General features: G+C 43.4%; 1 protein-coding gene across 1 annotated transcript in view; it reads left to right on the forward strand.

Moving 5' to 3' along the window:
- The first annotated feature begins 3,319 nt into the window (after positions 1-3,319).
- LOC144133932 (uncharacterized) overlaps positions 3,320-12,092 on the forward strand; it is a 32,670-nt gene continuing 23,897 nt past the window's right edge. Inside the window, exons 1-3 of the mRNA XM_077666982.1 lie at positions 3,320-3,324; positions 3,370-3,530; positions 7,728-7,897. Of these exons, the coding sequence (XP_077523108.1) occupies positions 3,320-3,324; positions 3,370-3,530; positions 7,728-7,897 (336 nt within the window). The remainder of the gene's footprint in view (positions 3,325-3,369; positions 3,531-7,727; positions 7,898-12,092) is intronic.

The following is a 12,092-nucleotide window of genomic DNA, read 5'->3' on the forward strand; positions in this document are numbered from 1 at the left end:
CCTGACAGGGCGATCTCAAATATGCGTTGCTTATGTGCGACCACATATTAAAATCTGTTTGATATTACTAGTCTGTAAAACAACAACTGCCCGCTCATTTGGAAAAGCGGGTAGATATGCAGTGTTTTATCTTGCCATTGGCTGTTATCTTACGTGCCTCTATATATTTACAATAAAAAAAGCTTTATATGACCCTGCTGAAAGCTACAGTTGCAATCTCACAATGTGCTGTATTGACTATGCTTCTTCACTTTCAGTACAAGACCATGTAAAGGATAGGTGGAATTAATTAACGCTAAAATGAAATTACGCGAAAATAAGTTTTCACGTGTACGCTAATGCGCTAGCTCTTTCATTATAAATCCAGAGATACGAGATCAAGTTCATGGAAAACTCCAGGAAGAGAGCGCACGCATAAGCAGTGGCTATAAACTTGAAGAATTTATTGCAGGCGCTGTACAAATACACACAGCAGAAAGATTTGAAACGAACGAAGAGAATCACAAAGCATAAATTCACATGCGCTATTGCCCACCGATCATTGTAACCTTCGCATGGACGAAATCTTCTCTGTCTGTATCAAATGGACAAGCACTAACGCACTTACAAGAGCATTGTATTGTATTATTCTTACAGTCGATTTTTTTATTATGGGAGTAAGTGTTTGTCAGCGGAGTCTTAGACTCATGGAAGGGACGTTTTCATAAACATGACGCACCGTACATCGCTTGATTTGGACAAGGAAGAAACATGACGCACTCTGCTACCCGTCCGCCGGAAACAATCTGGGTAATCTAGGAACGGCCACAAGAAAGCTGACCTCTGTGTGCAGTATTGCTCTGGCACGAAATCAAGAGCGTCCGGAAAAACAGCGATGCCGGACTTCCTCGCAAGAGATTTGTGAAAGTGTGATGCTTTATGGACAACGGTGGCGAATGGGACAGTTGTAATGCCCTAGAGAGGACATGCAATTAACCTCTGTGTCTGCCCACAAGCGTTTATACGTTTTTGCATCTTCCTTTGAAAAATGTTGGCCGGATAGACATGTATTCAAGTCGCCTAGGTTGTTTGAAAGATTGGCTTGTTCCAAGGCGATCCGCAATTAGAATACTTTTCGTTTATGGGCGCAGTGTGTGTGCATGCCGTTTCTTTCATTCCTTCTTAGGGAGCCCTATCTGAGGCTTGGAAACGCACCAACTGCGCCACCAACGCACTTTCCTGCTTGTTATCACCAGCTTCCGGTGACATCCTTTTTATGACCCGAATCACGCTTGCCGCCATCCTGTGTAGATAGAACTCGCATCATCGACAAGTAATATGCCACCCGCTAACATATTGAACCGAGGCTCTTCTGTGTGGAGTGGAAGGCCAAGCATATATGCTCCTTGAACGGCATGGTTTAGTCCCGGCTAGGTAATCAGTTATACAGGGAATTCCTTATCTGCATTTTCAATACCAAAGAATGTAAACAGCAGCGACCACAGGGCCGGGGTAGCGCAATGCGCGTGTTACATTCAGGCTCTCGCCACCTTTGCAATACTAGGTTATCGCCAGCTTATCCCTATCTAGGGCTAATAATTTTTCTCTGCTAGCAAACATCCTGCGTTTCTTGGTAATTAAATGTTTCGATGCGCATCATTGCCAATTATATTACTTTGCGTTATTAGCGAGTATCGCAAACCACTGCGAATTTTGCGCAGAATGACCTCCTTATAAAATAATTGATAAATTGCCATGCCGTATCCATAATCATTAAAAGCATCTAAGTTGATGCCTAATATTCTAAACTGTTAGCTCAATTGATACGGCTACAGCCTAGTTAACTTGGGATCAATAGGGACTGAAGAATCTGATCAAAAGGAGTTCGATATAAATTGATTTCTATTAAAAACAAGTTGCTAAACACTGTGCTTCCAAGTTAACAGAATTAGTGAGATGTGAGTCCCCACAACCGGTTATCGTGTCCTTGCTGCCGCTCACACTTTGGGCAAGTGACGAATCCGCTGTGGCGTCTTAAGCGCGCAATATTTTGCTGGTGGCGTTCCGCTGGTCTTTCCTCCCGGCCGTGAAAATGCAGCGACCCCTGCGGTGGGTAAGAGAGAAGAAAGGATTGGAACGATAAACGTAGTGTTGGGCGCCCTAACAGTAAGCCGCGCAAACTGATACGAGATGCAAGAAACGAAAATGAAAAAAATATGGATTGAAGCATTAATAGTGTTCAATACTCAATACTCTGAGATTTTCTCTTATTGTAATGCAGGTGAGTATGACATGACCAAACCATCACAAAGAATAAAGCACGAATAAAGGATGAGTTCGATATAAACGGGTTTTAATTAGCTTGATATCTCCGCATCAGCAATCGGGTTATTATCTAATAGTATACTGGCTCTTACCAATAAAAGAGCACTGAGAGCAACCTCATTCAATTTTTGCCTTTAAAATATTTCAACCACTTTTTTCGAGTACCATGGTAATTGTACAGCAGAAAAATGTGCATTTAGTGCTGAAAAAATGGCGTTCATAATTTTTTATCCCACTGGATTCAAAGTCGTGATTTTTTCATTGAAAACGACCCCCTGGCTACTGATTTCAAGTAACAGGCTATTCTGCTAACGTCAGAAATGTAGGAATGAAAAAAAAATCGACACAACCGACGTTACCCGTGGAGAAGATATCTCTATTTCGTTTTTTTTTTACTCTCTAGCTTTGATAAGCACCCTTTCCACTGACCATGGCCTCTTTGTCATTACTACGGTGTCATATATCAATTTAGGCGCATTTAAGTTTTTCTTAGTTTTCCTTAAAATTTGTTGAGTCCACGATCACGTGGCATAAATCTAAAACGGGTATACAATTAGCCAATTGTCACGTAGAATTTCTAACGGACCGAAATGCATTTTCGTGTGGTCTCGCAGTGCATGAATGAGCAGGCTGCCTTCGGTAATTCCATTTCATATCAGAAATTTCAGTTAGAATACATCAATGTTTGACCTTTTAACTGATATTTCGGCTTGCTAACTAGACAATCTTTATGCCAGTTGTTTACGCTGGGTGAAACTAAAAGCAACGCAGCGCGATTCTGGATATGATCTTTGAATGCCTCTGGCAAATGAACAAATGGAAACACTTCACATGAGCACGTTTGCATTCAGTCAACATTGAATTGCAGCTTCCTCGTCCTGTTACCGAACACGGGACTTCGTGAACAGCGAAACACTAATATTGCTGCGTTCGCCACCGGGACAAGGAGGCTGATTAACGGGACACTGGTCCTTCGATCCGTTCGTATAGGGGGAAAGTGTCCATACCCTGCTCCATGAGGTAGGCTAGCTGCGCTGATGCAAGTCTCTCGTTGCGCGTGTTCAGGGGCGAGCGGGACGAGTTGCGCAACGTGAAGCGAGCCCTGGCCGACGCCCACGTGTCATGGCCCGGCCGCTCGACGCAGCTTCAGACGGACGCACTGCGCACGCTGTTGACCTCAGCCATTCGCCTCGGATGGGCGGCCATCTTGCGCGTCGACATGCGCGGTGCGTTGGTCTTCGATCACAGCTGGCACCACCTTTCGTTGACAGTCCCCGTTGTGTGCGCCAGTATCGGCTTCGCTCAGACATCATGGCGGGCAGCCTTCGTAAACCGCGTCTTTTTGGCAAAAAGGAAAATCATTAATAACGCGACAGCTTTAAGGAGCTATTGTTGCAGAAAAAGGCGTCTTGACCTAGCGCGAAAAATTTGCGAACAATCTTCGCAGAAGCATCCTAGGCGGGTCAAGTAGGTCACGCGGCCGTCTGGCGTCAAGCTGCCTACCGGATTGTGAGCGAACTGTCCACCATGGTAGTTGGCAGTTCAATCAATGATCGGTCGCGAGAGGTTCCTAGGGAACCGCAACCTGGGTCGCATCTGTCATTGCAGGGCAGTGATGCAGTGCTTAATCGTTGCACCACTGCGCCAGGAGTGGTATGAGGACTCCTCATAATCTCTGAATGTAAACTCCAGAATGACCAATTCCGCATATGATGGGATCGACCCTTTAACGCTATCGCGTCATACCTTTAAGGCGGAGCTTAAGTGCGCCCTCAAGTTGTTTGCGTGAACCTTTGAGAGCGTTGCAGAACTAATAAATGTTCCCTGAAACTTCACAGAGAATATCACTGAAAAATATATGTTGGCTGGGATTACCGCTTCATTACTGAAAAAAAAAAAGCGCCGTGGCACTGGCTGTCAATGAGAGGACCCTTGTCCGCGCTGCCTTGTATTATCCTCTTTACGCTGCCTCTTATACTGACAATGTGAACGCGTCTAATTTTTCCATGGGTTCTCAACAGCTTGCGATACTCGGCTCGGAGTTGTTATGCTTTTTTACAGAAGGCATCTAGATATGAAGCTCTGAAAGCGAGTACAAATTTGTGAAGGGCCGGTCATCATTTCTCTCTAGTCATGCACATAGGGGACTAGAAGCAAATAATTTCTTATGATATCCTAAATGCTTATGTGTGACTTGCTGGTTTTCTTTTATCTACGTGCCAAAATTGCCGAAGCGCTGAATGTGTTTGCTCAATGTTCTGCTACAAGGCGGAATTTATCTGAGCTACTGTGCAATTACATACCATACGCCCATAAGGTGCATTTGGGGACGACAGAGTAAAAGTACAAATTACGAAGCGAGGCAGTTCACACGTATGGATCTGACAACCCAGGGCGCGGCTAAGTTTAAATCACTTGGACTGCCCTTTATTCTGTGGTGAACACACCTGACTGATGTGAAAGTTTGACCTTTAAAACATGCCGTCAGTTACAAGCCTCGAGATTTATATGGACATAAATTCTACGATAACACGTTGCACAATAACACGTTGGGCGGATGAGGATCAAATCCAGGTGAAAACAGTAAATTCTGTCCTCAAGTGTTTCAAGTTCTTAATCATGATTTGCAAATGGCCTCTACAAAAGCGCCTCTCCACTCCGACAGGTGGATTTGGGATGTTAAATCACATATTTACTGTAAGCCAAAATAAGTGACTCAAACTCGAAAACAGTACCGAACTGTATTTCTATTTGATTTGTACGGTCTCGATCAGGCAACTTAAGACTATACTAGGTATGCCAGGAAGAGGAAATGCTGCAAACGGCACCGCGCCTTGCAAAAGGGAACACGAATTCTCTTATTAATATAATCGTCTTCCCGCTTGCACAAACATAGAGCGATTTTCAGTGAAGGTAGATTTTGTTGGCGCCCCGTATTCAACAAATCTGTCTTAGCGAACAGCGTAGAAATATTAGAGATATTGAATGTCTCCCTTGCCTGCTGCTACCACCGAGGGCTCACTGTAATGTTTCGCGTGTATTGTAAGACACGAATTCGGATCTGGGACTCCGCAGAATTTTTGGTCTTGGGCTGGAGGTAGCCTACTCGAGTTACGCGCAAAGGCGAAATCCTATTTGCGCTTAACAATTCATTCGCGGTGGTTCTGCTCTCTTTAGACACGTAATTACAAAATTCTTCAGTTTGATATGCGGCCGTCGAAGTGACTAGGTCACTTCATGAATATTGCTATAACTGCCACAGTTTTTTCCCTCTCATGAATATCTGTTCAGTTTTTGCGCGTGTTTCAAATAATTAAAAAAAAAAACGGGGAGGAGGCACTTAAGCTCCGCCTTAAGGATATGCCGCAATAGTGTTAATGAAATAAAGTCCATATTTCAGGAAGTTGTCATTCTCAACTTTACATTCGTATGTCCCCGGGAATCATCATGCCACTGCTTTGGCAATGAAGAGCGCTTAAGGGATGCGCCACTGCCCCGGGATGTTAGGTGCTGCCACCGGTGGGCCTTTTGCGACCCAGGTTGCTCATTCCTAGCAACCTCTCGGGGTCAACCAATAATTTAACTGCCAACTGCCAGGTTGTCTAGTTTGCAAACAATCCGGTAGGTAGGTTGTGATGACCCGCCCATGGTCACGTTACCTAGGCTTCCCACCTAGGCTCCTTCTCCGGGAATGGCGGCCTGAGCCACACTACACGACCCTATTTATCGTTCACAACGCCGACGCCAGGTATTCTGCATAACGGGACCTTCAACGCTGTCGCCTTAACATGTTACTTGCTGCTCCTAACATCTGTCAGACCTGTTGCTACTATAATTTTTACCTCATGTCGTTATTCTTTACAATATTTCACTCTTTATTGGTGGCAATCAAGCCGCAGAAATCACTCGCATAGAAAACTAATTAATATGACCGAAATGCTCGCACTCGACAATTGTGACTACTAAGAGAGATATCGGTAGGTGATTCACGCACAGTTAAACGCCCTTTGGAAAAACTTTCGGGTTGTACTCATGTACAGATTCTTTACATTGGCGGAAGGTATTTAGCTTGGATATGGTAGTGCTTTAGACCAGCTCGTGGTAAAACATACGTTTACTCAGCTAAGGAAGTCGTGCCACAAGAGGGGGGACACGGGAAGACCGCTGCTAACATTTAGCCCAGCTCTCAAGTAGCGAAGCTGGAAGAACTGGAAAGGCGACGAGTACCGTGCCCAAAAGGCACGAAGCATCAAGAGAATCTGGATGAGGCTTTCAGGCATTATTAATGCTAAAGCATTTCTTGTATCATCAGTGCCGTGGACAGGACCTGTCGGCCGACCGCTGGACACGAAGTGTCCTTCATCCATTGAAGGGCTAACTATTAGAGTACTTGATTAATTATTTATAGAATTTGTACGACTGGATAAGTCGGCCAAATTACAAATTAAAGGGTAAATATTTATGAACTATGTAATTAATTGACTATGTAATTTATTGAACCAATTACTCAATTACATCACAAATTATTCGGCACTTTCATTGAATCAATGGATTGGACATTTACGGCTAAATTGGACAATTTATTTCAAATACAATCAATTAATCACCCAAATGAATTATTGTGTTTAATTAATTACAGATTGATTATTGATAATTCAGTTAGTGAATTACTTCACAGATTCAGCGGGAATTTAATCGAATTAATTAGTACTTTGGTGTGTTTACTAGACGCTCTAACAAGACCCACGCCCTCGGATGTGGTTGAACCAAAGTTACAGGGCAAAAACGACTTAGAAACGGCAAATGCATAAAGAAACGAACACGCTGCAACATAATTGGCAGCAGTAAGAGAAATGCTTTCGCATTACTACACCTAAGCAGACATAAGTGGACCCCTGTAATTTTTTGATGCAACGAAATCTGTGAGCTGGCGCTTCCCACGTGAGTTATTTCCATGCGCGTACGAAAGCTCTCCCTATAGCTCTTGTGCCAAGCGAAAGGAGACACCACATCGTTTTCCTAAGCGAAAAAGGTTCTTTAGCAACAGTCTGAGCAGCGCAGCAAGATGCGTGGGGTTCACGCAAAATGTTAGTTCTTTGCGGTCGGCAATCTCATCAAATTGCGTTATGCAAGTGAACCTCCCTTCCAGTACGGACCGCGCTTTGGGGCCACGGAGCACCCATTTCTCAGGTTTGAGCGGCGGAACATCCGGACCGCAGTAAAGGGATAGTCTAGATTAGTTGCCGCATAGCGACACCTAAAGGAATTCAGAATAGCCCAGAGAACGACAAAGTTCCGCATTCCTTTAGAGTTGCTTTTTGACTGCACGGTCGCTTGCCAACAGCAGTTCCTCGACCACCCGGGAACAGCAGCGGCAGATAATTTTGCGCACTGACAGCGACGTCGACCGCCCTTTCATTCAGACGGCGGCCCGGAATCGGCTGCAGAGCAGACCGTTGTGTTGTCGCCTTCGCACGAGTTCGGCATGCTGGTCCGGAAGCACGCTTCTCAGCAGACGTCGCCGGGAGCGCGCCGGGCCTACGTGCAGCTCCTCAGGGACGAGCTGGGCAGCGGCGGCCCCGACATCCACGACGTGAGTGGCGAGACAGCACGACGCGGACGCAGCCTGCCATTACCGGAGTGACGAATGAGCTGTACATGCACTTAGTGGCACGGGCAGGGACCCTTTATTTTTCTTCCGTTTTATAGTCCCACAATAATTTTTGTCCTTGAAGGGACGCACGGTTATATCGTGGTTTAATGAAGGGACAGCTTAGGCTTGTTGGTAGCACGTTACATGTAAAATAGCGCAACAGAACACAAATGAGCGCTCCTGTGGGCTTTCCTGTCCGTTCGGGCTCTCGCTCTATTTCATAAGACGATTGTATCGTTCGAAAGCTCCTCTTTTTCAACCTACCATCACTTCTTGAAAGGGCCGCGCGATACGTTTTTCTTAATTTAGTCTTTCTCGAACTAAAATAATTTCTTTGATGAGTTCTAGTAGTGAACCAAGTTGGCCAAGCCCTTGCAAATAATGGCGTCTTCTGCTCTTCCTCTTCGGTAAAGAAATGTGCCGATGGTCATAAAATTAGACCATTGGCTGGAGGGAAGTCACGGCCGAGACAGGATAATTACCATTGGGTAGACAGAAGTGACATCACCAGAGCGGATAACTCTCATTGGCTCAAGGGAAGTGACGTACCCAGACAAAACGTCAGAAGGAACGTTTCCATCTATCTTGATTGTGTCCATATCATCATTTCTAGAGATATTCGTCAAAGCATCTAACCTCCAGCTAGATGGCCCGAAGAGGTGTGGATTTGCGCAGACAGATGTGTAGGGGTTCGTGAACCCTTCCAATGCCATCGAATCGCCATACGTAAAATTATTAGGTGCGCCTGTAAATTTTATTTAGACTTTGTTTATTTACATTTATTTACATTTTCTGCACATTTTATTTACACTTGTGAAATTTTCCTGCTCCTCTCAAAACGCCAGGATAGCCAAGCGAAACTCAAAACAAAATCTGGGCGGCCGCATGTGTTGTGTGTGGCTAGCAATGCCACTTTTATACCCCTGCAGTCTTCCTGTGCAGTGACCCCGATAGCAAAGTCAAACGCGTAACGTGCCAGTCATCACTTCACGCAAGAAAATTCATTACTCGCACAATATAGACAGGTATAACCTGCCATCACATATTGCTACTGAAGTGCACTTACCATATTTTAAAAATTTGATGCAACAAAATATATGTTCTAGCTGATTTTGTATTGCACATCATTATGTTATCTTCATTATGCTATTCGAAGTATCAAGCGCATTGTGAATTGGTGAATATTGCCGCGAATATTTGCAATGTTTGTTCGTTGTTCAAATCTGCCGCCACACCACCTTATCGCTTTCTTTTCGACGCAAGACGCGACTAGATTTATCTCGATTGATCGCAGCCAGGCAGAGCTGATTCTGCGTTATTCCGGAATGTTCTAGTAACTTTGCACGCTTTTTCTTGAAAGTTCGCTATCAGCTTTAAATTGAGCACGGCCGACAGCGGCGGGCATTCTGTTCGACGACCGCCGAGCACGCTTGTCGCTTCGCCGCCGCCGAGTGATTCAGTGTATTTTGGGTGCAAGTCAGCCCAATAAACAGTTTTCTTTTAGAAGACCCTTTCGTCTGTCTTCATCGCTGCTTCGACTGCCGTCACCAATACGTGACAATATATCCCCGTTCATATTTATATGGCATACTTGACACATATGTTGATGTGCATATAAGTTATATTTCATGTTTCAACTGTGTTCTGCAGAAGTTTTATTTTGAACGCTTGTACTATCTTCTTCTAGTATGTTTTTCTGTCTCCCCCGCCCTCCCTTATGGTTTATTCTCGCACAAAGACCAGTGGAGTACAGTAAACAATTAAATAAGTGAATAAGGTCATAAACGATCAGCTCTGTGCAACAAATTATTAAATTAAGAACTGAAAATATCTTATTAATTAAGCCATGCAAAACAATAAGGTTACTAACTCGAGTTTGCCGCAGTCTCGAACTCATAATAGCTCAATAATTTCGCGCTACTTTACAAATTTGTTCACTGCAGCGCACCTTGTACTCCGACTTATTTGGCAAGCAATTTTGGAACATTACACACCACAGCCATCTGCTATTCGAATACGAATACGAATACGAGTACGGTTTATTTCATGTTCTTCTAAACATCGGGAGATGGAAGAAAAAGCTGCTGAACAGCAGCTTGACAAGCTCCCGCTCCCCTTGTTTGCATAGGCAACAGCAGCTCATACAATATACATATACAGATCAAAACACACACACACACGCGCACACACACGCGCGCACGCACGCGCACACACACACGCACGCACGGACGCACGCACGCACGCACACACACAGACACACAGGCACAGACACACACACACACATGCACACACACACGCACGCACGCACGCACACACACCCCGCACGCGCACGCACACAGACATTTTGGTGGATATTTTGCACATCACTAAGCAAAGGTGAAAGGCAATTTCCGTGCAATATACAAGTACGAAACGCAGTGTAACTATGCATGATTGAAAATTCTTCAAAGATTTTGAAACAGCAGCAGTTATAAAACCAGACAGAAGAATTAACAAGTACACAGAGCATACAGATCCAAGCTGAGAAAAAAAAATTCCATAAAAGGTAGAGCATGGGTAGTACATTTGTAGGATTTGAGAAAAAAAAGAAAAAAGAAGGAATTATTTTTTCTCAACGCTATGTCTAAGCAACTAAAGGATTATATCTCTGAATTCTATTTCCGAAATGGTAGTCACATCAATTTCTTCGCGAAAAAAATTATTTAATACACTTGGTACTGTGTGTCGTAACATTTGTTCACCGTAATTAGCGCGGTTACGATGGACTTCCCAGTGCTCAGGCTGTCTCGTTGTATATTAATGGATATTCGTTTGGAAGATTGCCAGATTAGTTATGATATTGATGCCTTGTTTCTTTACATTCCCTAACTTTTTTCAAAGGTGATAGTTATACAAATTGTCTATGTTAATAAGTCTAAACTTTCTAAACAATCTGTTTGCTGAATGGTCTAGTGAGGAATTTGCAATAATCCGGATTACTTTGTTTTGCATTACCGTCACTTTCCGGACGTTTGTTGATGTTGTCTTAGCCCACACTACAAAGCAGTAGATTGTGCGCGATGAAAACAGTGAATGATAAATTAGCGGTCTTGTGCTTACCGGAAATAGGTCTCGATGCCTGTAGAATAATCCTGTTGTGCGAGCTAGAGTTCTGATAACATGATTAGTGCGCGAGTCCCACAGCACGTGCTCTGAAAAAATTACGCCTAGAGTTTTAAATTCTATCACAATTTCTATCGGCTGATCCTGTATTTGAAGAAGATTATTTGGAACAATGTCTCTATCCTTCGCTCGGAGAACGACTGCTTAACTTTTTTGGGTATTAATAACCAAGCCGTTGCAGGAGCACCAATCATGAAATTTACTTAAAGTACCGTTTGCGCGATTAACAAGTTTTTCGTAATCGTCACCCTCGAAAAACAGGCTGGTGTCATCTGCATAGATTAGGAATTTCGTAGCATCATCAGTGTTAACAATGTCATTTATGTAAATATTAAATAAATACGGCCCCAAAAATGCTGCCCTGAGGTGCTGTTGTTTACTGAAACAGACTGCATGCGAGTACGATGGTATGATTCCATTAACTTCAAGGCAACACCACGAATTCCGTAGAATTCTAATTTTCTCAGCAAAATACCCCGGTTAAGATAATCAAATGCCTTTGTGAAGTCTATAAAAACTCCTAGTACGTATCGTTTTTCTTCAGGTTTTTTTAGAATGAACTCTTTTTGATGATACAGGAGAAGTTCGGTGGAACAATGTTTCCTAAAACCGTATTGACAGTTAGTCAGGATGTTATGTTTATCTGTAAATGAAACCAGACATGAATGAATGGCGTTTTCAAGTACTTTAGTAAAAATTGTAATATGAAAATTGGTCTGTAAATTGGTAAATTATTTTGTCACCTTTTTTATGTAGAACACAAACCTTTGCGCACTGTAGCTGTGCTGGAAATACTCCACTTGACAAAGATTGAAAATATGGGCAAGTGGGACAGCAATATTGTCAGCAATTAATTTATTTGGGCGGACTTTAATGGCAAAGATATCACCGCAGCTAGTATTTCTTAATTTCATGATAATAGAGAAAACGTCCTTTTCCGAAACTGTACTCAAATAAATTGTCTCAAGAAAAC

This window comes from Amblyomma americanum, chromosome 5, assembly GCF_052857255.1.
Source record: "Amblyomma americanum isolate KBUSLIRL-KWMA chromosome 5, ASM5285725v1, whole genome shotgun sequence".
Lineage (NCBI taxonomy): Eukaryota > Metazoa > Arthropoda > Arachnida > Ixodida > Ixodidae > Amblyomma > Amblyomma americanum.